Source organism: Otolemur garnettii, unplaced genomic scaffold (assembly GCF_000181295.1).
Source record: "Otolemur garnettii isolate 467f Iridium unplaced genomic scaffold, OtoGar3 scaffold00037, whole genome shotgun sequence".
Taxonomy (NCBI): domain Eukaryota; kingdom Metazoa; phylum Chordata; class Mammalia; order Primates; family Galagidae; genus Otolemur; species Otolemur garnettii.
Window position 1 is genome coordinate 11,166,182 of NW_003852432.1, and position 22,005 is coordinate 11,188,186.

General features: G+C 36.3%; 1 protein-coding gene across 1 annotated transcript in view; it reads right to left on the reverse strand.

The window, feature by feature from the left end:
* CAPZA2 (capping actin protein of muscle Z-line alpha subunit 2) overlaps nucleotides 1-22,005 on the reverse strand; it is a 57,334-nt gene that overhangs the window by 18,340 nt on the left and 16,989 nt on the right. The window contains exons 2-4 of the mRNA XM_003789798.3: nucleotides 10,962-11,025; nucleotides 7,173-7,224; nucleotides 1,679-1,742 (exon numbers count right to left, since the gene is read on the reverse strand). Coding sequence (XP_003789846.1) covers nucleotides 1,679-1,742; nucleotides 7,173-7,224; nucleotides 10,962-11,025 — 180 coding nt within the window. The remainder of the gene's footprint in view (nucleotides 1-1,678; nucleotides 1,743-7,172; nucleotides 7,225-10,961; nucleotides 11,026-22,005) is intronic.

The window sequence follows — 22,005 nt, forward strand, 5'->3', positions numbered from 1 at the left end:
CCCAGTGAGCTATGGGCACCGCCACTAATTTTCAACTAAAATTGTTTTAGTATTTAAGTTTATGATATTTACTACTGACTTTTGTTAAACAGTCTATTATACATAAGAGTTTTTCTTCTATTCTTATTTTACTTAGGTTTTGTTTTTAACAAAAAATGGCTGCTGGACCTTTGAAATCTCTTTTCCCTTTTCATCTCTTGGGACTTTTCTTTTTGATTTGCTGGTTATATGTTATATAAGGCCAATATATTACCTTATATGGAACCATTCTTACATTTCTGTAAAAAATTCTATCTTGTTTAGGTATAATATTCTTTGACTGTATTTGTTAGTATCTTTTTAAAAGTTTTAAAATCTACAGTCCATGTTGGTTTCCCTTTTTAAAAATCTTTTTTGGCTTACGTATTATTTATGCTAGACTCATAAAATGACTTTGGAAACTATCCCACATTTTATCAATAAAAACACCTTGCACAGGGCGCCACCTGTGGCTCAGTGAGTAGGGCGCCAGCCCCATATACCAGGGTGGCGGGTTCAAACCCGGTCCTGGCCAAACTGTAACAAAAAATAGCTGGGTGCTGTGGTGGGCACCTGTGATCCCAGCTACTTGGGAGGCTGAGGCAAGAGAATTACTTAAGCCCAAGAGTTGGAGGTTGCTGTGAGCTGTGACACCATAGCACTCCACAAAGAGTGATAAAGTGAGACTCTGTCTCTAAAAAAAAAAAAAAAAACTACCACAAGTTTTCTTTTAGTTTAGAAATACACCCCAAGAAGATAATTGTAATATGACAAGAGGTACAGAGATGTTCAATACAGCATTGTTTATAGTAACAGAAAGAAAATAGAAAAAGCAAAAAACCAAACTCTTCCCAGACAGAAATAAAATAAATTCAGATTAATACAATGAAGCACCATACATCTTTATATGCACATACAGACAGAGCTACATATAAGCTTAAGTTTTCCCTCCCTTCAGTTCCAGTCATCTTCTCTCTGGTCTTACCCTTCCCCTGTAACTTCAAAATTACCTATTACATAATGAAGAATGCAAACACAAGCTCTGATATGATCAGCCACTGAGAGTTTTAACCACTTTATCTTATGTTCTACCTTCATATTGTAGTTCCTTCTTCATATTGTTTTATAAAAATTATGCTCCATGCAAGTATGACATGAATTGATACAATTACTGTTTAATTATTAGCAACTCTAAACAAACAGAAAAGCTAGTGACTTTTTGTAGCTTTTCTTAGTTTAGCAACTCTAACTTGCATTTTGGAAAGAAAAGATTTAATAATTACTAAATGCTAAATTACTCACATGAAGAACTGTAGAATTCCAGAGCAACCAAATAATGATATAAATCTTACTAATATATATTCTAGATTTTAGATTAATATAGGATTGATTTTTTTCCCTATAAAAAATAAGAAAGTAGATTTAAAGCAATTATTTTCTAAATTCTTAAATGAATTACATCTAAGTATTTCCAAAAGGGACTTTCTGCTAATAGGATTATTGTATCAACAAAAATACACTAAATTTTCAATTACTTTGCCCATAAGTGGTTATGATTAAAATAAATAATTTTTCATCTTACTCTATCACTTCACAATTCTTACAAGATACACTGTGATATACAAAGAGCAGCCAGACTTTGGGTTTATATGAAACATACCTGATCTTCATAACCTTCAATTTTCACTGGAGTAAACTGGTCCAAGTTATACTGTGCAAAAGCACTAAAAAAGAAAACGCCCAATTACTTAAATTACAGGATTAATGCTTTAAAAGAGAATCAAACAATTCAACAACCTGTTAAAAAGTCTCTTCCTATACTGCACATAGCAAAATAAATAAAATTATAATTATCCATTAGTAAGCTTAATACTGACTATAAATGTAAATATGGTTACTTTAAAAATTGATTCACAGTACCAAACTGGCAATGTCTAGCAAATAAAATTAAGTCAGTAAACTATAACTGGTCTTTTCATTCAAAATACTAAAGGTCAAAAACTAAAGGTCATCTATCTGTAAGATACATATTCAGTTATTCAAGTAGGTATTTAGTGTACTAGGAAACAGACAAGTGCTATGAAAGATGTAAAGAATAATCAGACAGATTTCAAGATCAAAGGACCTCCAGTGGAATAGGAGAGATAATAGATAAACATAACTGCAACTCAAAGTAAAAAGTATCATAAAAGAATTACCAGTAAAACACCGTAGAGAATATTTTCTTAAAAATTACATCGGTTGAGGCAAGAGAAAGAGAATAGATGAGAACTGGGCAATTTCATAATGGATGTGATATTGAGAAGTAGACTTAAAAAAGTGGATGGCCTCTAGTCTTGCAGAAACAAGAGGGATGAGAAGAAATGAGTATTCAATTAGGAGAATCATCTGAGCAAAACGCATGGGAAGATAAGTTACATCCAACATCAGGAAAGCACCAAGCTCAAAGCCTGGCACATAGTGGGTGCTCATATTTACAAATGGAGATGAAAGGCCCTGAATGACAGAATACTTTAGGATAATTTGGGAGGCAAAGAAGAGTCAGAGAGGCTTTCTAAGAAAGGAGAACATAGAAGCTCTTCTAAAGAAGACTTGGCAGCAATGTGTGTGACGAATTGGGCAGCAGAGCAACTGGAGCCAGAGAAAGCAGGAAAGCTACCACTGACGTCCACGCTAGAACTGCAGAGTCTGAGCGAGGAAGTGGTGACAAGAGGGACTCAAAGCTTCTCTCTACACTCATGTGAGTAAAGAGTAACACATTACCATTCCCATGTGGTAGTGTGGAAAAAATGCTCACAGTAGAGAAAATGACCTAAAAAGTATATTTTTACTATATTTATTAAATCAATAACCTAGGAAATGACTTATAATGTGTTTTATTAAATCAATAACCTAGGAAATGACTTATAATTCAAAGAAAAGAAACAAAAAAATTTTAAATTTAGGAATATATCTCTAAATCTAATTTGGAAGCTTTCCAGATTACTTGGATGGCTAGAAGTCCACTGAATTTCCAGGGATTTGCTTCCTGAGTCTTCTCTAGAAAGCAATTCGTACTTGAGCAGAGCATTATTGATGACTTAGCAGGAGTTATCATTAGTGAGTGTAAAAATAGCAAAGTAGAATTAAATTATTAGCTGTTGAGTTCCTGACACTGCATGTGCAAAAAAGGTGGAGGTGAACATAAAAGTATATAAGGAAGAGGGGGAAAAAAGTAGCTATTCACTTCTCATTTTCTTAATTAAAATTATAATTTTCCCAAGAATAGCCTCAACATAGCCAGACAGCTACTAATCCTTAAATGATTTATCTCAAAAGTATGCTCGTAAACTAAATCACTTAGAATTTAGTATTGATTTTCTGGTAAAGTCGCATTTAATTAATAAATTTAAATATTTAAATAGTAATTTGGTCCTAAGTTTCTATCTTCAGAAGCCTTTTATTCCCGTAATAGCAAACTCCATCTCCTTCTAACTTGGGAGGGAATAAAAGAATGGGAAAAGAGACAATGAATACGAAAGAGGTAAAATTTTATCTTAAATGCTCAAAGCAAGTTAAATGTGGACAATTAGTGGAAAAGGTACTCACTAATCTAAGAGTGGGAATATCTGGGTTGTATTCCAACTTTATTATTAATTAGTACTTGATCTATAAAAATGGTAGATTGGCCTATACAACTTCCAAAGTCTCTTCAGTTCAGAAGAGACTTCAGTTCAACTCGTTCCATGTACCCACTAGTCGTTCACTCATCCAATCCTCCACCCATGCAAATACTGGGGTGCCAAAAAATGTACATACATTTTAAGAGATGTTATCTATGTATTACTTTTTGATTGCCATAATCACAAGTTTCTGGAGGCTGATGGCAACCACTTGGAGCACCTCTTGTAACTGTAGAAGTCAAACGTGACTTGTATTTGTCTTTTGTTATTGGTATATATTGAGTATTACAATTTTAATATAGTTTCTTCTTTCTTAAAATGTGTATATGTTTTTTTGGCACCTTACGTATTCACTCAGCTCTGATTACTATGTGCTAAGCATTCTACTAGCCACAGTGAAAACAGTAAGTTCCCTGCCCATGTAGAATTCTGTGGCCCAGCCGTCCACTTCTAAGTTATCCATTCCCATATGCAGACTTTTTTTTACATCCTTTATATCAGTCATTCACTAAATCTCACATTACACTTTTCACCAAGCCTTTCCTTCAGTTTAGCCACATTACTCATTTTATTCACTATTAAAACTGTGTTTGATATGCTTCTACTCTATTTTATTTCCTATGGCCTAATGTTGAACATATCTGACTCCCCACTGGAAAATCCCTGAGAGGCTTATTTATCTCATCATTGTCATACATTCATCTGCTGAACAACAGGCTATTTCTGTATATTTCAAAGTGATCTAGACTTGACAGTACCAGCTCTCACGTATGTCTAATTTTACTTTGAAACACAGTGAGTTTGTGCCTTTTAGTAAAGATGTCTCATTAGAACGACTGTTTTCCCCCTTAGAAAAAGGAAGAAAAAAAAAGATTAAAAGAGATAAAGGAATAGGGTAAAGGAAAGAAAGGAGGAAAAGTGTATATATGTGGAAAGAAATATACTTGTATAAAAGAAATTCAACATCAGAAATTACAATCGAAGAAGAAACAGTCTATGGCTGTGCACTTCCTCTAGTTAAACTGATACTGGAACACATTCTAAATGTTTTATATCTTTTAAGCTTGTATTATGTAGTTTGGGGCAGCCTCAATGATAGGTGACAAATCTGCCCTCTCCTGAGAACAAATACAAGCAAGCTTGGATATTTCAAAAGTAATTCAGAACCAAGCCGAGTAGACACTGATGTAACACTATTTCTGCTCAGAAACTGTTTCCTAGCTAGGACTCCGTGAACCAGAGCAGTGTCATTTTAGAGTCAATCATTGATTTATTTAAAGAGTATCTCTGCACTTCACAGGCATCCTCAACAAAATGAACTCAAATGGATATTTAGTTTTAAGAAACCATGTATAAAGATTACTACTACAGTAAACAAAACTATCAGTATTTTCTCTACCAGTTCATCTAGCTAGCAAAAACATTTACTGAGAGTATAATCACACCCAAGAAAATCTTAAGTTTCTAGTATAGGTTTTGATATTTTGTTTTCTTAGAGTCATAACAAAAGAGAAATGTAGCCCACATTCAAATTTATTTTAGAAAAAATTCAATTTATTTAAATGTAACAATCATTAATAAATATTTCTTAGCACAAATAAAATTCCAATACTTTCATCTTTTATTTTTTGAGATGAAGTCTATCACTCAGGATAGAGGGCAGAAGCAGTGGCATCATCATAGCTCACTTCAACCTCAACCTCAAACTCCTGGGCTCAAGTGATCCTCCTGCTCAGCCTACTGAGTAGCTGGGACTATAGGCGTGTACCACCAACTTCACCAACCTGTCTACTTTTTGCAGAGACAGGGTCTTGTTCAGGCTGGTCTCAACTTTCTTGACCTTGTCCTTGTCCTCTCAGAGTACTAAGAACACAAGTGTGAGCCACTGCACCCAGCCCTAATTTCATCTACCTTGAGTCAAATGTATGACTATTTAATGCCACTTACATAATTACAAATACTTCTCTGAAAACCTTTATCTTTTAACAATCAAGTTTCTCATTCTCTTTTAACTTAAAAAGAATCCAGGCTCAGTACCCATAGCACAGTGGTTATGGCACCAGCACATATATGGAGGCTGGTGGGTTCAAACCTGCTAGGCCAGCTAAACAATGGCAACTGTAACAAAAAATAGTCAGGTGTTGTGGTGGGTGTCTATAGTCCCAGCGCTGGAGAGGCTGTGGCAGAATTGCTTAAGCCCACGAGTTTGAGGTTTCTGTGAGCTGTGACACCAAGGCACTCTACCCAGGGTGACAGCTTGAACAACTGAAGTGTCCATTGACAGATAAATGCATAAACAAACTGTAGTATCCACACACACAACAGAATATTATTCAGCCTTAAAAAGGATGGCAATTCTGATAAATGCTGCATAATAACCTTTAAGACATTATGTAAAGTAAAATAAACCATAGTAAATAAAGTAAAATAAAAGGACAAATATTACATGAAGTATCTAGAGTAAACACACAGCAGACAGATAGAAGGGAGAGTTCTTGCTCAAGTATCAGTTTGAGAAGATGAAAACATTCAGGAAATGGATGGTGGCAATAGCTAACACAACAATGTGAATGAACTTAAAACCACTGAACTATACACTTAATGGTTAAAATGGTAAATTTTATATGTATTTTTCCAAATAAGACAAATTTCTATTATAAAATAACAAAAATTTCAATTACTAGCAAAATAAGATATACCTAAAAGTCTACTGAACCACTACCTTCATTAGCATTAATCATAAAGGCCAGATTTATTTTATAAAGCTGTCTAGGTTACAGAAGTAGAATTACAAAAAATTTCCCCTGTCAGTCAAGATTTCACATTTTGGGTAATATAGGAGGATGAAAAGCAGCTGATTACATGCATAGTAAACATCCTTTGTTAGTTTGTATAATTCCATCATTTTCAAATGATTATGGAGATGGTTCCAGCCTAAAATATGGGTCTCCAGAGCGTATTTTGGGTGATAGGAGTAGAGAAAAAGTTAATTTTTCTCTGAAATCCTAGGATAGTTGTGGGAAGTCATGGCTGGAGTCAGTGGTCCAAAAACAATGTATTAGGATTTGTAATTGCCTAGTTCTTTGAATCACTCAAAAATTCAGTAAACATTTATGTGTCAGGTACAACATGAATTATTTATGGGTGAATAAAATAAACTCCCAACCCGAAAAGAGCTCAAACTCTCAGGGTCAAAAATATAATAAAACCAAATCTACATAAAAATTAAAGCAATCATAATTTCAAAAATAATCTTATCCAGTTTTGTAAATGTCAAAATGCATTATTAACATACACTATAAGCCACTGCTAAGCATACAATGAATAGAGAAGCTCTCTAAGCTCCTCTGTCATCTAGCCTAGAGCATATATAGTTATATTTTTAAACATGATGCACAAAATATCTATGTGACAGATTAGTGCTTAAAAACCATTTTAAGACATCTTTTCTTGTGCCCTTTTAGCTGTGTTAGTATAATAAATAATACTTACTGGGCTGCTCCTTCCCTGAGAAGATTGTCATTATTAAGCAGTAACCGAACATCTGCAAAACAAATATTATTTTATCACTAGTTTCTGTGTTTGAAGAAAGTGATTAACACAGATTGTTTTGGTCATGTATTAACAATCCCCACTACAAATGCAAGCAAAATCAAAATATCCTTCTCATAACCAAAATAACCCCAAACACACAAGATGGTATTTAAAAAAAAAGGAAGAAGAAAGATTTTGCTTAGGAAATAGCAGGAGTGAACACACCACTTCCTATCCTGAATGGTCAGTGCAGGCAGACTGTAATGTATGCCATGCCCAAAGAATTAGAGTAGAGACAAGCTCTACCAGAAAGACAGGGTGATAAGATCTGCAGAGAAGACTCAGGATTATGCCTCTCAGTTTGATAATACAATCATCAGTTCAAAGGAATTTGCTCTACAGAAAAAGCAATTTAAGTAACAGTTTGTGACCAGAGTCTGGATGTAGGCATTTCTGTCCTCAGCTCACCTGCAAGCCACAGATGAATAACTCTGCTCTTAGTCAGTGATCTCACTTTGGCTGATTCTTACCTCCATCCTAATTTCAGACTTAATTTTTATGCCTATTAATCATCATAACATGACTTCAAAAATAGTTAATTTTTATTTGAAAATCCAAGCACTTCATAAAATATAGAAGAAACAAACACACACAATTTCACCAAAAAACAAAATTCTACTCTAGGCTTCATGTATTTTCTTTCATTTATGTAGTTGCTATTATAAAGTACATAAAAAATGTATCGTAATTTTTTTATTAGATGAAAATAACCAACCTAAATATTTTCTATTAAGAAACTGCTTAAATATACGATAGTTCTTATTTACATTGTGAAACTGGGCAGCTTTTATAAATAAGGTGTGTATATATATTTGTTAACATAGAAATACATTCATAGGAAATCCAGTACATATGGTATTATATTTAGGTATTTTAAGTATCTGTCTGTGGAGAGATTTGGATGTCCATTTGGATAATGGGAAACTAGAAGGTAGAATTGTTTGCTTATTAGGTTCTTTTTTGCACTTTGGAAAGTTTAGAATTGACTGTGAATCATTTCTATAAAAATAATAAAGTGATTTCAAAAGAAAAAAATTGCCTATTCACACATCTCATTTCTTTTCAGCAATATGCCCTAATTATAAGAAATAATCTCTCTTGCTAAACCCTAAAATAATGCTGATTTAATTTCTAAATTATCTGATTTTAAACAATGGATGCTTCTGCTTAAAATATTGTTTTTGAAAATACTGAAATTTACAATTATAATTATTCTCATCCTACAAAGCAAGATGAGAAGTTCTAGTACTTGATAAATGTTTTTTTTCTCTTTTTGCAGTTTTTGGCTGGGGCTGGGTTTGAACCCCCCACTCCCGACATATGGGGCTGGCGCCCTACTCCTTTGAGCCACAGGCGCCACCCCTTGATAAATGTTTCTTTACTCTCAATATTTTAAATATAGTAAGTAACAGAGTTATCACAGTATATCTTCTCCAGTTCCAAACAGGAAAATAATTAAAAAGCAGGATTTGATCAGTTAGCTCTCCTCTTAGCAAACGTCCTCAAATGGACCACAGGCCACATGCGGCCCACCTAGGACATTTATCTGGCCCCTGGGGTGTTTTTGCCACTGCTGCCTGTCCTGCTTAGCAGCCTACTTGTCCCGAGGCCCGCAGTTCAGCCCTCCAACGATCCGAGGGACAGTGAATTGGCCCCCTGTTTAAAAAGTTTGAGGACCCCTGTGACTTAAAGGCTATACATCAGAACCATAGGATGATAGGTAGAAGGTTAAAAAAATAATAATAATTATATGTATGTATATATATCTAGTTTTCGGAACCCAGTCTAGAAGTTCCACTATTTGAGAATGAAGATCAAAAATCTATGTTTCAATATTTTTTAAAATAGCCAGGCTAGGAGAAATGGCATTTCAAACCACTGAAATGATAAGATTTTATGACTTTGTAATTCTAAAATTTTATGGCTTCTCTTAGAATCATTCTGACACTAAGATTTTCAACTAAAATAGAAAATAATCATGTGCAATATTTTAAATTTTAATTAATTCTAAAATATACTTTCAGTTAAATTTTATTAAATAAATCTTATATCCCACTTCTATTCCAAAACTCATCCCCTGCCCCAGGACTACTTAATGGTTCACTCCTAATGCCCAAATTTACTATAACTCAACACGGAACACGCCAATTCAAATGAGACTTAGGAAATTAATTTCCAAGACCCATACATTATTTTGGAACTTTCTTGAGTAAAAATATGCAGGGTATTTCAATCAGAGTAAGAACAATAAATAGAAAACTTTAGAATGAAATGTTTTTCTTGGCTCTATGAATTATACAGGAGTTTGGGGACTAATAACTTTAGTGTAGTTTCACCATTACCAATTTATAATATACTTGCCAACTTCTGACCCTAAGGAAGGGACACTATCTTCTCCGATCCCCTATCAAACATATTAATGTAGACTACAGAAGCAAAATATTAAAAAAGAGAAGTAAACTTCACAGGAAGCAGAAATACTTTTGAATTTTCTACTGCTCCCTAGTTTACTACTTGAGATTTTACAGTTATCTTAAACAGTAGAATTTTGTCTAGATTTTTTTACAATGTAGATTTTCTATTCTTCCTCTAAGTGTAGAACTGTGGTTACATTTAAAAATGTACAAGAATTACCATATGTAATTATATACACTAAATCTTAAATTATTATAGTTTATGGATAATTTCTGCCTCATATTTACTTTCAAGCCTAATCTTTTCTCAGTTAAGATTGTATTATATCGTATCTAAGAATAAAAATGAGATTAAATTTAAAAATAGATAAATAGTTTACTGTAGAACAGAATGCTTAAAAAGTGAAATTAAAGAGCTTTGTCTGAATTAACTTTTAACTGAAGACATGATGAAGGCCAATTATGTAAGTAGGAATAATAATACATTTATATACTTACAGTAACTTACTTTTCTAACTGCTTACGTTTTGTAAAGAAAACCTACAGGCCATTTTCTCAGTGATTCTATCAACCATGTCATTTTTTCTGATGAAGAGCAGCTATTGTTACAGTCTTTATAGTAACCAGAAATTTTATAGCACTTTAAATTTCTGAGCTGTGAGTAAACAATCATAAAAATATTTGCCAATTAGGTTTAAAGAAAAGCATACTGTGAAATGTCTGAAAACATGTAATTTAAATAACAAATTATTTTTACATTTGTTGTCATCTTCTATGAATTAAAAAAAATGGTTTTTCCCTTCTGTTGTCTGTTCATTTTGATCTACTAAGTTTTTCTTTAAAAGAAATTAAAAATGCATTTCATAATTCAAGATATAGTTTATATGAAAAATCAGTTGTCTTTTAAAACTACTTAAGTGTTTTATTAAAGAAATATCTACTATCTGTGCTTATAGTCTTTCTATAAAACCAAAAAGATACTACTTCTCCAAATGAGGATATGTTTTTGTTAATGACACAGAATTTATTTTATTATTTTAAAGGTAAATTTGCTCTAATAGAATTATACTATGTAAAAAACACATTATATTCTAGTCATTTACAACATCCAGTTTGGAAAAAATTTTCATTGTAATTCAGAAAATAAGATTTTTCTACATATTATCCTTAGCTTAGTTATTTTGGTTATTATGATTTTCTTTAAAAATTGAGGGGGAGTGCTTAAAAAAAAGAATGCTTTATATACCAAGCTTAGTATAAATGAAACACTCACCATTAAACACCTCATTAAATTCTCCAGGAGGGGCATGAATGATGAATTTTGCTGCTATACGTACCTAAAATAGAAATGAAGATATAACATAGGCCTCTGCAAAATAATTTTTAAAATGATACTATTTCAAGTTCTATTGGAAACAGTTCAGGATTTTATAGACAGGACACTACTTCCTTCACTCAAACACCTCACGTTTAATACTGTTTCAATCATTGAACATACAACATACAGACTGAATGTAGATAAAATACATAATTAAATGCAGTTAAGGACTCAAAGCTGCACACAGATAAACATTTTCTTAATTTTACTTCTTTTAAACTAAAGTAAAAAAGTCAATCATGAAAATTTTCATGGATAAAGAAATAAGATGTGTTTAGATACAATGAAGAAAAATGATGTATTTATGTGTCTATACAGTCACATATTAGTGGAAAATACAGAAAGAAAGAGAAGAAAGGACTAAATTCAAAGGGTTTTAACATAAGACATGACTAGATCTCAGGAAACTTTAATTCAGAGATAAGCAACAGATAAAATATCAGCAGGTGTACTGACAGACCTATTTTAAGAATATATAGGATATTTTGAAAAAGAGATTAATCACTAATGAAAAAGTATCTGAAAGGTTAAATGACATATCCAACATTACAGTTTAGTGGAGGAGCCTTAAGTATTTCTATTAATAATCATTTTCCAACCACACTGTGTGGTGACCTTTGAATATGTTGACGTTGTGTTCCTGAAAGTGTAGTCTTCAAACAAGCAGGCTTAGCACCCCTAGCCCAGTAAAAAATGCAAATTCCTGGGCCTCGTCTCAACTAACCGAATCAGAATCTCTGGCAATGGGACTGGGAAAAACTATTTAAAACAGGCTTTCCAGGTGATTTTCGTGCCCATTCAATTATTCACTTCAATTAAGAGATCATCCTTGGCAAAAACAAACGCCTTGATTTATATTCCTCACTTTCATAGAACTAGTATCACTTTGATGTAGAAACTAAAATAATGGGTAAAGAAGAAAATGGTTATGTATGTTCGTATGTATGTTACGTGCATGTGTGCACGGGACAGGGAACAGTTTTGCTCCTCATTACAGGTAACGGGTATGACGAGGCCTTCAAAAGTTTAGAAAGTATCTATTTAAAACAAAATGAACTTTTGTAGTCTGGGATCACTAAGAAGTGTGAAGCAAAATCCATGACTGTTGTTAGACACCACTGAAAGATAACAGAGATGACAACACACAATGTTACTTAAATTAGTGCTCACCAAGTACTTTGTCATTTACTCTTCAAAACAACCCTCCCTATGCACACAGTCTTTTAGATGAGGTAATGAAGCACAGGAGTTTAAGTAAGTGTCTACTTTGGGCACCTAAAGTTTTCATCCCATTCTGCTGCTTCTCAAGTTCAAAATAGTTTGGAAGAATGTGTAAAATCCTCCCACCAAAAGATGAACATGGCAGAATGCAATAGTGTAACATTAAACAATCGCTAATACTAACCTCTTTTGACATATAACATGCCAAGGGCAATAACTTATAAATGGAAAGAACAAATTCCTTGAAAGACACAAAAAACAAAGTTCACTGAGGAAGAAATAGGTAACCTGCATAGTTTTCTACCTACTAAGAAATTGAATTTGTAGTCAGAAACCATACCAAATGTTTCAGGAAGAAATAATACCAACTGTAGCAGCCTGTATAGCCTATGGCAGGAGGAGTGAGAGTTATAAGAAATACCTGTAATGGAACTCCTTGGTGAAAAGGGCATGGAGAGAGATTTGGTTCTAACAAGCATGAGTGAGCTCGCAAGATGAGAGCATTGGTGAATCGGCAGTCCCTACACCTGTGGTGGTGAGAAGCACGAGCTCAGCCTTATATTAGGCTGGAGGAGAAGGCAGTCGGAGGCATGCGCTTTCTATCACGGATCCACTTACTCTGACTCTGTCTCCTCTCCTGCCTGCAGAACGCCAGCTCGGAGTCTCTGCTGAAGATTACCAAGCTCTGCTAAAGACTAAGAGCTATCTGTTCTAAGAAGACCTTTACTCTCTCTAAGATACTCTGTCTCTCCCTCTCCAGCTAAAGTAGATAGTCCTCAAGCACCTATGAGAAACTGTTCCTGAGCAAGGTAGCTTAGTGGTCCACATCCAGAACCTACCTAAGCTGGGCCCGAGACCTGGTCAGTCCCAGGCCCTGACAAGTGGTGTCAGAAGCGGGATAGTGAACGCCACTGACAAATGGTGCTTTGAGCAGGATTCAGTGAATGTGGACCGAGAGGGAAATAAGCTTTAGCAAATAAGAAAAAAAGAGAAATAGAAATGCTTAGAGGGAAAAGAAATATCTAAGAAAGACAGCAACAGCAGGCCTTTCTCATTCAGTTTTTTCCTCTTCTTTCCTGTGTTTTCTCTTTCCAAATTCTAACTACTACTTCTGTGGGAAAAAAGCTGGTAAAATCCTTTAGCCTCTTCTGTGAAGTGGCTGTTTTCTGAAGAAAAACAGAAAAAAGCCCCTAAATGAGAGGGAAAGAGAAAGGCTGGACCTAGGAGATAAGAATCTTTACTAAACAAGCCTTTAGCCTCAGAGGTGAGAAAAGCCTTCGGTAAAACAGCAAAGAGAAAAATTTGGGAATAGGTTGCAAGAGTTTATTAAGTTAGGGAAGAGAACTTCTAACTGCCTTCCCCTAATACCTTCGCCCAGTGCCAGCAGGAAGTAGCTTTTGAGAGATCAACGCCCCGATTCCCTTTTTGGCAGTTAAGAGTTCTGTTTAAAAAAAGAATTGAGGTAGATTGAGGCTGGTGAAGAAATAGTGGAAGTAAAGTTTTGTAAAACAAGACTCCAGAATAAAAAGAAACAGCTAAAGAGCTCCTGTCTCTTTAAAGCAGCCAAAGGTTCTAAGAACTGAAAGGGAAAGATTGTAAAAAGTAAAAGGCCAAAAGGAAAAAACCAGTAGAGAAAAATCATGGCAAATGAGATACAGCAGTTAAAATACAGTTGAGAGATCAGATGAATCTTATAGTAGAAGCAGGTAAATGCTATATTGACATCTCAAATTAGGCAGCTGGAAGATCAGAGGGTAAATCCCCCAGTTAACATCAAATGCCATAAATGTGGGAATCTAGGCCGTAAGAGAAAATTGTTTAAAAGGGAAAAGAACGTTGAATGCTAAAAGAAGGAACAAAGAGCATGTAAACCTCCAGGTATATGCCCCAAGTATAAAAAAAAGCTTTCATTGGGCCAAACAAATGCCATTATCAACTTGATAGAAGATGGAACACCTTTATTGTAGGGGCATTATCAGTTGGGCCAGAATCAGGACCCACTGGTAAATGAAAGAAAAAACAGTTTAATATTTTCATTTCAAACCAATCTCAGAAAAAACAGTATAATTCAATTCTATGCCATGGGAGCACTCTGCCAGCTTGGTTAGACCTGTGGTGCCTTAGCGTAAAACGGGAAATTAAACCAGACCAATGGATGACAATGGAGAATAATTAGATTAAATATGTTTGTGGAATATTAGGTTATCCTGTGTGGTGAAGGGGTAACCAACCTCTCATCAGTGTCTCTCATCTGTGCACTACAACCGGGTCCAGCTAAGGAGACTGGACACCGCCCAAAGGGGAAGTGTCACTCGGAAGCAAGTGAAGCCTTTGGAAGATTATGAGAGGTGAGAACAAAGGGAGGGAAGAGTACAAGTTAAACCACCTCTGTGCTAGGGAACTCCATTTGAAAAAAAGTCTGGAATAGCAAAAATTTCACTGGAAAAGCAGCTTGAAAGCAGGAAAAACTCTGCTATCAAAGAATTGTGAAGAGTGGTACTTTTTGGACCATGAGTAACAGTTCCACAAGAGGAACTGCCAAGTGTGGAACCATTAATCCACGAGTAACAGTCTTTTGTGATCTGTGAAGGGTGGATTTCAGTACCTCGAGTAGCAAAACCTTTGGAATAGCGAGAGAAAAATCCTTGCTTGCAAAGATTGCAAGGAAAGCGTTATTTTTTGTTCGTCTGTTAAGTAAATATCAAAGGAAAGTTCCTACAGTTAAAGAAATGATAAATTCTATCAGGAAAGATTTCAGTTTTCTCCATTTAAAAAGACCTTTAAGGGAATTAACATCATAATCATTTTCCTCTAGCAGCGGCTAATAGTTTATATCTGTATTGGGGTTCCTCACTTAAAAAGCCCATACCTGGAATTCTGAACTCTGATAATTACCATCTTTTGCCTAGAAAGAAAAGGGCTAGATAACAGGAAGAACTGCCCTTACCACATTAAAAGTTATTTTGTTTGTATATAAAAAAGGGGGGAAATGTAGCAGCCCATATAGCCTATGGCTAAGAGGAGTGAGAGTTATAAGAAATACCTGTAATGGAACATCTTGGTGAAAAGGGCATGGAGAGAGATTTGGTTCTAACAAGCATGCGTGAGCTCGCGAGATGAGAGCATTGGTGAATAGGCAGTCTCTACACCTGTGGTGCTGAGAGGCACGAGCTCAGCCTTATATTAAGGCTGGAGAAGGCAGTCAAGAGGCATGCGCTTTCTATCACAGATCCACTTACTCTGACTCTGTCTCCTCTCCTGCCTGCAGAACCCCAGCGCGGCGTCTCTGCTGAAGATTACCAAGCTCTGCTAAAGACTAAGAGCTATCTGTTCTAAGAAGACCTTTACTCTCTCTAAGATACTCTCTCTCTCGCTCCAGCTAAAGTAGATAGCCCTCAAGCACCTACGAGAAACTGTTCCTGAGCAATGTAGCTTAGTGGTCTGCATCCAGAACCTACCTAAGCTGGGCCCGAGACCTGGCCGGTCCTGGGCCCTGACAGCGAACTATACACAAATTACTCCAAAAATAGACACAGAGAGAACATCTTCCAATTAATTTTAAGAGAACAGCATTACTACATCCTATACTGAAACCAGACCAAAATTTCTCATGAAAGTAGATGCAAAAACCTCTATATACTATCAGCAAACTTAGTCTAGCCATAAATTGAAAAGACAGTACATCATGATCATTTCTAGAGTTTATCCTAGAAATGCAGGGCTGCTTCAATATTTGAAAATCAATGACAGCAATTCACAATTTTCACCAACTAAAGAAGAAAAAAACATCTGATCATCTAAATAGGTACAGAATAATTATCTGACAATGTTCAACATGAAAAGCTCTCAGCAAGCCAGGCAAAGAAGAGAGTCTCCTCAATCTAATAAAAGGCCTCTCCCAACCATGCAGCTAACATCAGCTTCATGGTGAATGGCTGAATGCCCTCCCCCTAAGATCAGGAACAAGAAACAAGAGTACGTGCTTCCACCATTCCTATTGGGCATCATACTGGAAGTTTCAGTCAGTGCAACAAGAAACAAAAGGAAGATGGACTGTAAAGGAAACACCAGAACTTTCTATTTGGAAATAATTGTTTATAATGAAACCCTAAGGAATCTAAAAAATAAGCATTACAATTAGGTACAAAACATGTGCAGGATTAGTATGCTACACAAAACATGGATGAAAGAAACCAAAGTCCAGCTAAACAAATGGAGAGATACGCTATATTCATGGATTAGAAGACTCAGGATTGGAAGTTACCAGTTTCCCCCAAACTAGTCTACAGATTCGGTGCAGGTCCAACCAAATCAAGATGCTAATTCTAAAATTGGTATGTTTTCCGTGTAACTTTTCTATGTTTGAAGAGTGTAATGAAAGAAGATAATATTGGTCATGGATTAATACCACCTCCCACCCCATGGAAGATCAAAATATTCGTTAGATGACCAAAGTAACCACACACATACACATACTCCACAGTATTATTTAAAGATTCTGATTACAAAATAGAAGAGGAAATATTTAATAAAATGTTATTTTGCATCCTTATTGGTAACTGTAAAGTAGTGAAGGCAAAACAATTATTAAATAGAACAGTCAAAACGATTTTTTTTTTTTTTTTTTTTTTGAGACAGAGCCTCAAGCTGTCCCCCTGGGCAGAGTGCCGTGGCATTACAGCTCACAGCAACCTCCAACTCCTGGGCTCAAGCGAGTCTCCTGCCTCAGCCTCCCAAGTAGCTGGGACCACAGGCGCCAACCACAACGCCCGGCTATTTTTTGGTTGCAGCTGTCATTGTTGTTTGGCGGGTCCGGGCTGGGGATTCGAACCCGCCACCTTAGGTGTACGTGGCTGGCACCTTAGCCGGCTGAGCTATAGGCGCCGAGCCAGTCAAAACGATTTTTAAAAAGACAAACAAAGCTGAGGACTTACACTACCCGATTTCTGCACTTCTATATAACATTACGGTCAGCGAGGCTGTGGGTCTGGAGAAGGGAGACAGTGGGAAAGGAGCTGAGAACCTGAGTCTGAAACACGCGCGTGCACTGACAAAGGTGCAAAGGCAATTACCAGAGAGAGGACGTATTTTCAACAACTGATAACAGAAACAATTAGATATGTATGAGCAAAAAGAATGAACCTTAACCTCAACTTTATATAAAAAATGAACTCAAAATAGATCATAGCCCTAAATGTAAAACACAGAACTAAAAACAAAAAGGATGAAAAGCAAACTGAAGAAATCTTCATGATCTAAGGTTTGGCAAACATTCTTAGACACTGTGATATTGTGAAATATATATTTGGTCTTCAACCTAAGTTTTCTGGCACACAATTCTCTAAACTCTTAGAAACTCTGTTGTATGCTCATGAGTTGAACTTGATGGAAGGCTGGCAGCCTCTAAGGAGCTTCTGGGATGGTTACCAGAAATAATAAGGTGGGATTAGAGTGTTAAAACTTTCAGCCCACCTCCTAAGACAGCTTGAGAGGGGTAGAAGATAAAGTAGATCACCCATGGCCAGTGCTTAGTCAATCATGCCTATGTAATAAAGCCTCCATAAAAACCCAAAAGAACCATGTTTGGAGAGCTTCTGTATAGCTAAACATGTGGAGGAACCTGGAAGGTGGCATGCCCAGGAAGGGTATGGAAGCTCCAGTTTCTTTCCCCTACCTTCCACTGTGTGCATCTCTTTATCTGTATACTTTGTAATATCTTTTATAATAACCAAAAACACAGTTGTTCTCCTGAGTTCCCTGAGCTCCTGTAACAAATTAACAGAACCCAAGGAGGGAGTTGTGGGAATCCAGATTTATAGCCGGCACCTTAGAAATTCCCAAGATCTGCATTTGTCACATGCCTGAAGTAGAGTGAGGGGAAGTCTCAGGGACTGAGCCCTTTAACCTCTGGGATCTGACACTATCTCCAAGTAGATAGTGTTAGCACTGAATTAGACACCCAGCCGGTTTCTGTTGCAGAACTAACTGCTTCCTTGTTAGTGGGGAAAGCCCCCCCACGTTTGGTCACAGAAGTCCTGTGTGCTGATTGCTGTTGTGTTGAGTGAGAAAACAGAAAAGACATAGTTCAAGTTTATGACACCAAAAGTGTGATCTGTTAAAAAAACATTGGTAAGTGTTTACCAAAGTTAAACACTTGCTCTGTGACAGACCACTGCTCTGTTAGGTGAAAGAAAGGACAAGCTACAAACTGAAGAAAATGTTAGCAAATCATATATTCAACAAAGTATACGTATCCAGATTACATAAAGTATTCCCAAGACTCAAACGGTAAGAAAACAGTAAGCAAAAGACTCTCTTCACCAAAGAGAATACACGTAGATCAGTAGTAAGTGCACAAAAAGCAGCTCAGTATAACTAGGGAAACGAATATTTAAATCATGAAATACTACTACATACCTAATAGAATGTCCTGAACAAAAAAAGACTGTTAACACCAAATGCTGGTGAAGATACACAACCAGAACTCTCATACATTTCTGTGGAAATGCAAAATCTACAACTAGTATGGAAAACAGTTTGAGTACTTCTTATAAAGTTAGAACACAGCACTTGACACAACAATCCCATTTCTAGGTATCTACCCTATAGAAATACAAACTTACGTTTACATGAAAGCTTGGTAACAATATACAACCCAAGGCGCCAGCCACATACACCTAAGGTGGCGGGTTCAAATCCCCAGCCCAGGCCCGTCAAACAACAATGATGGCTGCAACCAAAAAAATGGCCAGGCGTTGTGGCGGGCGCCTGTAGTCCCAGCTACTTGGGAGGCTGAGGCAGGAGACTCGCTTGAGCCCAGGAGTTGGAGGTTGCTGTGAGCTGTAATGCCACGGCACTCTACCCAGGGGGATAGCTTGAGGCTCCGTCTCAAAAAAAAAAAAAAAAGATGTGCAAACAATATACAACCCAAATGTCCACAACTGTGTGAAAGGACAAATAACAGTGTGGTACACCTACACAATAAGTAGCAATGTTCAGCAATAAAAAGGAACAAACTATTAATATATGCAGCAACATAAATCAGTATCAAAAGCATTATGACGAATGAAATAAATCTCAACAGCTTACACAGTAACAGCCTAGGATTCCACTCACATGACATTCTCAAATAAACACTACTGTAGCAAGGAGGAAAGGATCAAAGGTCGCCAGGGGCAAGGGGGTTGGGGATGGGAAGGGTGGGACTATAAAGGGAGAAATGAGGAAGAAAATGAGAAAGTTTTTTGGGGGTGGGGTAATGAACTGTATGGTAGATTTTGGTAGTGCTACACTGACTGATCTTATACATGTGTTAAAAGTTATTAAAAAGGGGGGTGACTTATACTGTATATTAATTGGAAAGATAAAGTATTTTGAGAGGGAAGAGCAAGATGGTGGCCGAGTAACAGCTTCCTTGCAACTACGCATGGTGAGACAGGGGAGAGAAGTCTCCAGGCCTCTCTGGATAGTGGGACCTGCCCAGAAACATCGCTTTGGGGACACAGGTCAGTGAGAGACTTCTGGACCCCATCAGGACAAAAGCAGTGGAGATCTAGACTCATCAAAACTGTAGGCCAGAGGCATGGTAACTTAAAGAACAAGAGGAAGTGAAAAAATTAGGGCAAGTGAAACAGGTAAAATAAAACATTCATGAGGAAGAATCATCAGAAAAATCCTGGCAACATGAAAAACCAGTCCAGAGCAACCCCCACCAAGGGACTGTGAGGTAGCTACTGCAGAGGATTCCACCTATAAAGAAATGTTAGAAATGATAGAAAGGGAATTTAGAATACAGATGATGGAAACAATGAAGGAAACTGCTAATGAAGTGGAAAGTAACCAAAAGGAAATCCAAAAACAGAACCAAATAAGAGATGAACGATATGAAGAATATAGAAAGGATATAGCAGAGCTGAAGGAACTGAAGCAGTCAATTAGGGAACTTAAAGATGCAATAGAAAGTATCAACAACAGATCAGACCAGTCAGAAGAAAGAATCTCAGAGGTAGAGACAAAGCTCTAGAGATAACTCAGATGGTTAAAGAGGCAGAAATGAAGAGAAAGAAAGCAGAACATTCACTGACAGAAGTATGGGACTTTATGAAGCGTTCAAACATAAGAGTTCTAAGTATCCCAGATGGGGAAGAAGAATGCTCCAGGGGAATGGAAGCCAGAAGCCATACTAGAAAATACTATAAATTAAAATTTCCAAAATAACCCCAAAGATTCTGACACACTCCTTTCAAGGGATATAGGACCCCAGGTTACCTCAACTCTAACAGAGCTTCTCCAAGACATTTTGTGATGAACCTGTCCAAAGTCAAGACAAAAAAAGATTCTTCAAGCTGCCAGGAGTAAGTACTTGTTGACCTACAGGGCAAATCCATCAGGGTGACTGCAGACTTGTCTAATGAAACTTTCCAAGCAAGCAGGCAATGGGCATCTACCTTTAATCTACTTAAACAAAACAATTTCCAGCCTAGACTTCTATATCCTGCTAAGTTAAACTTTAAAATTGGCAGAGAAATCAAATCATTTACTGATATGCAAACATTGAGGAAATTTGCCACAAGACCAGCTCTATAGGAAATACTTCAACCTGTTCTACACACTGACCATCACAATGGATCAACAGCAAAGTAAGAACTCAGAAATTAAAGGATAGAACTTTCACAATGATGCAAAAGATAAAACTAAGCAATGGACTCTCACAAAATAAGATGAATAGAACACGACCCACTTATCGATTATCTCAATAAATGTTAATGGCTTGAATTCCCCACTAAAGAGGCATAGATTGGCTGACTGGATTAAAAAACACAAGCCATCCATGTGCTGTCTGTAGGAAACACCTAGTTTCAAAAGACAAATTAAAACTCTTGAGTTTAGGGGTGGAAAACAATTTTTTAGGCAAATGGAATTCAGAAGAAAAGATGGGTTGCAATCTTATTTTCAGATACATGTGGATTTAAAGCAACTAAAGTCAAAAGATAAAGATCGTCACTTTATATTGGTCAAGGGAAAAATACAACAAGAAGACATTTCAATTCTAAGTATTTATGCACCCAACTTAAGTGCTCCCAGATTCTTGAAACAGAACTTACTTAGTCTGAGCAACATGATATCCTATAACACCATAATAACAGAGGACTTAACACTCCTCTTACAGGGCTGGACAAATCCTCTAAACAGAATTTAAACAAAGATATAAGGGACTTAAATGAGACCCTAGAGCAACTGTGCTTGATAGACGCATATAGAGCACTCTATCCCAAAGATAAAATACACATTCTTCTCATCACCCTGTGAAACATTCTCCAAAATTGATTATATCCTAGGACACAAAACAAACCTCAACAGATTCAAAAGAACTGAAATTTTACCTTGTATCTTTTCAGACCACAAGGCACTAAGGTGGAACTTAACTCTAACAAAAAATGGTCAACCCCACACAAAGGCATGGAAATTAAACAACCTCCTGTTGAATGACAGTTGGGTGCAGGAAGAAATAAAAGAGGAAATCATTAACTTCCTTGAGCCTAACAACAATGAAGACGCGAGCTACCAAAACTTGTGGGATACTGCAAAAGCAGATCTGAGAGGAAAATTTATTGCTTCAGATACCTACATCTGAAAAACAGAAAGAGAATGCATCACAAACTCACAAGCCATCTTATGGAATTGGAAAAAGAACAATCTAAGCCTAAACCCAGCAGAA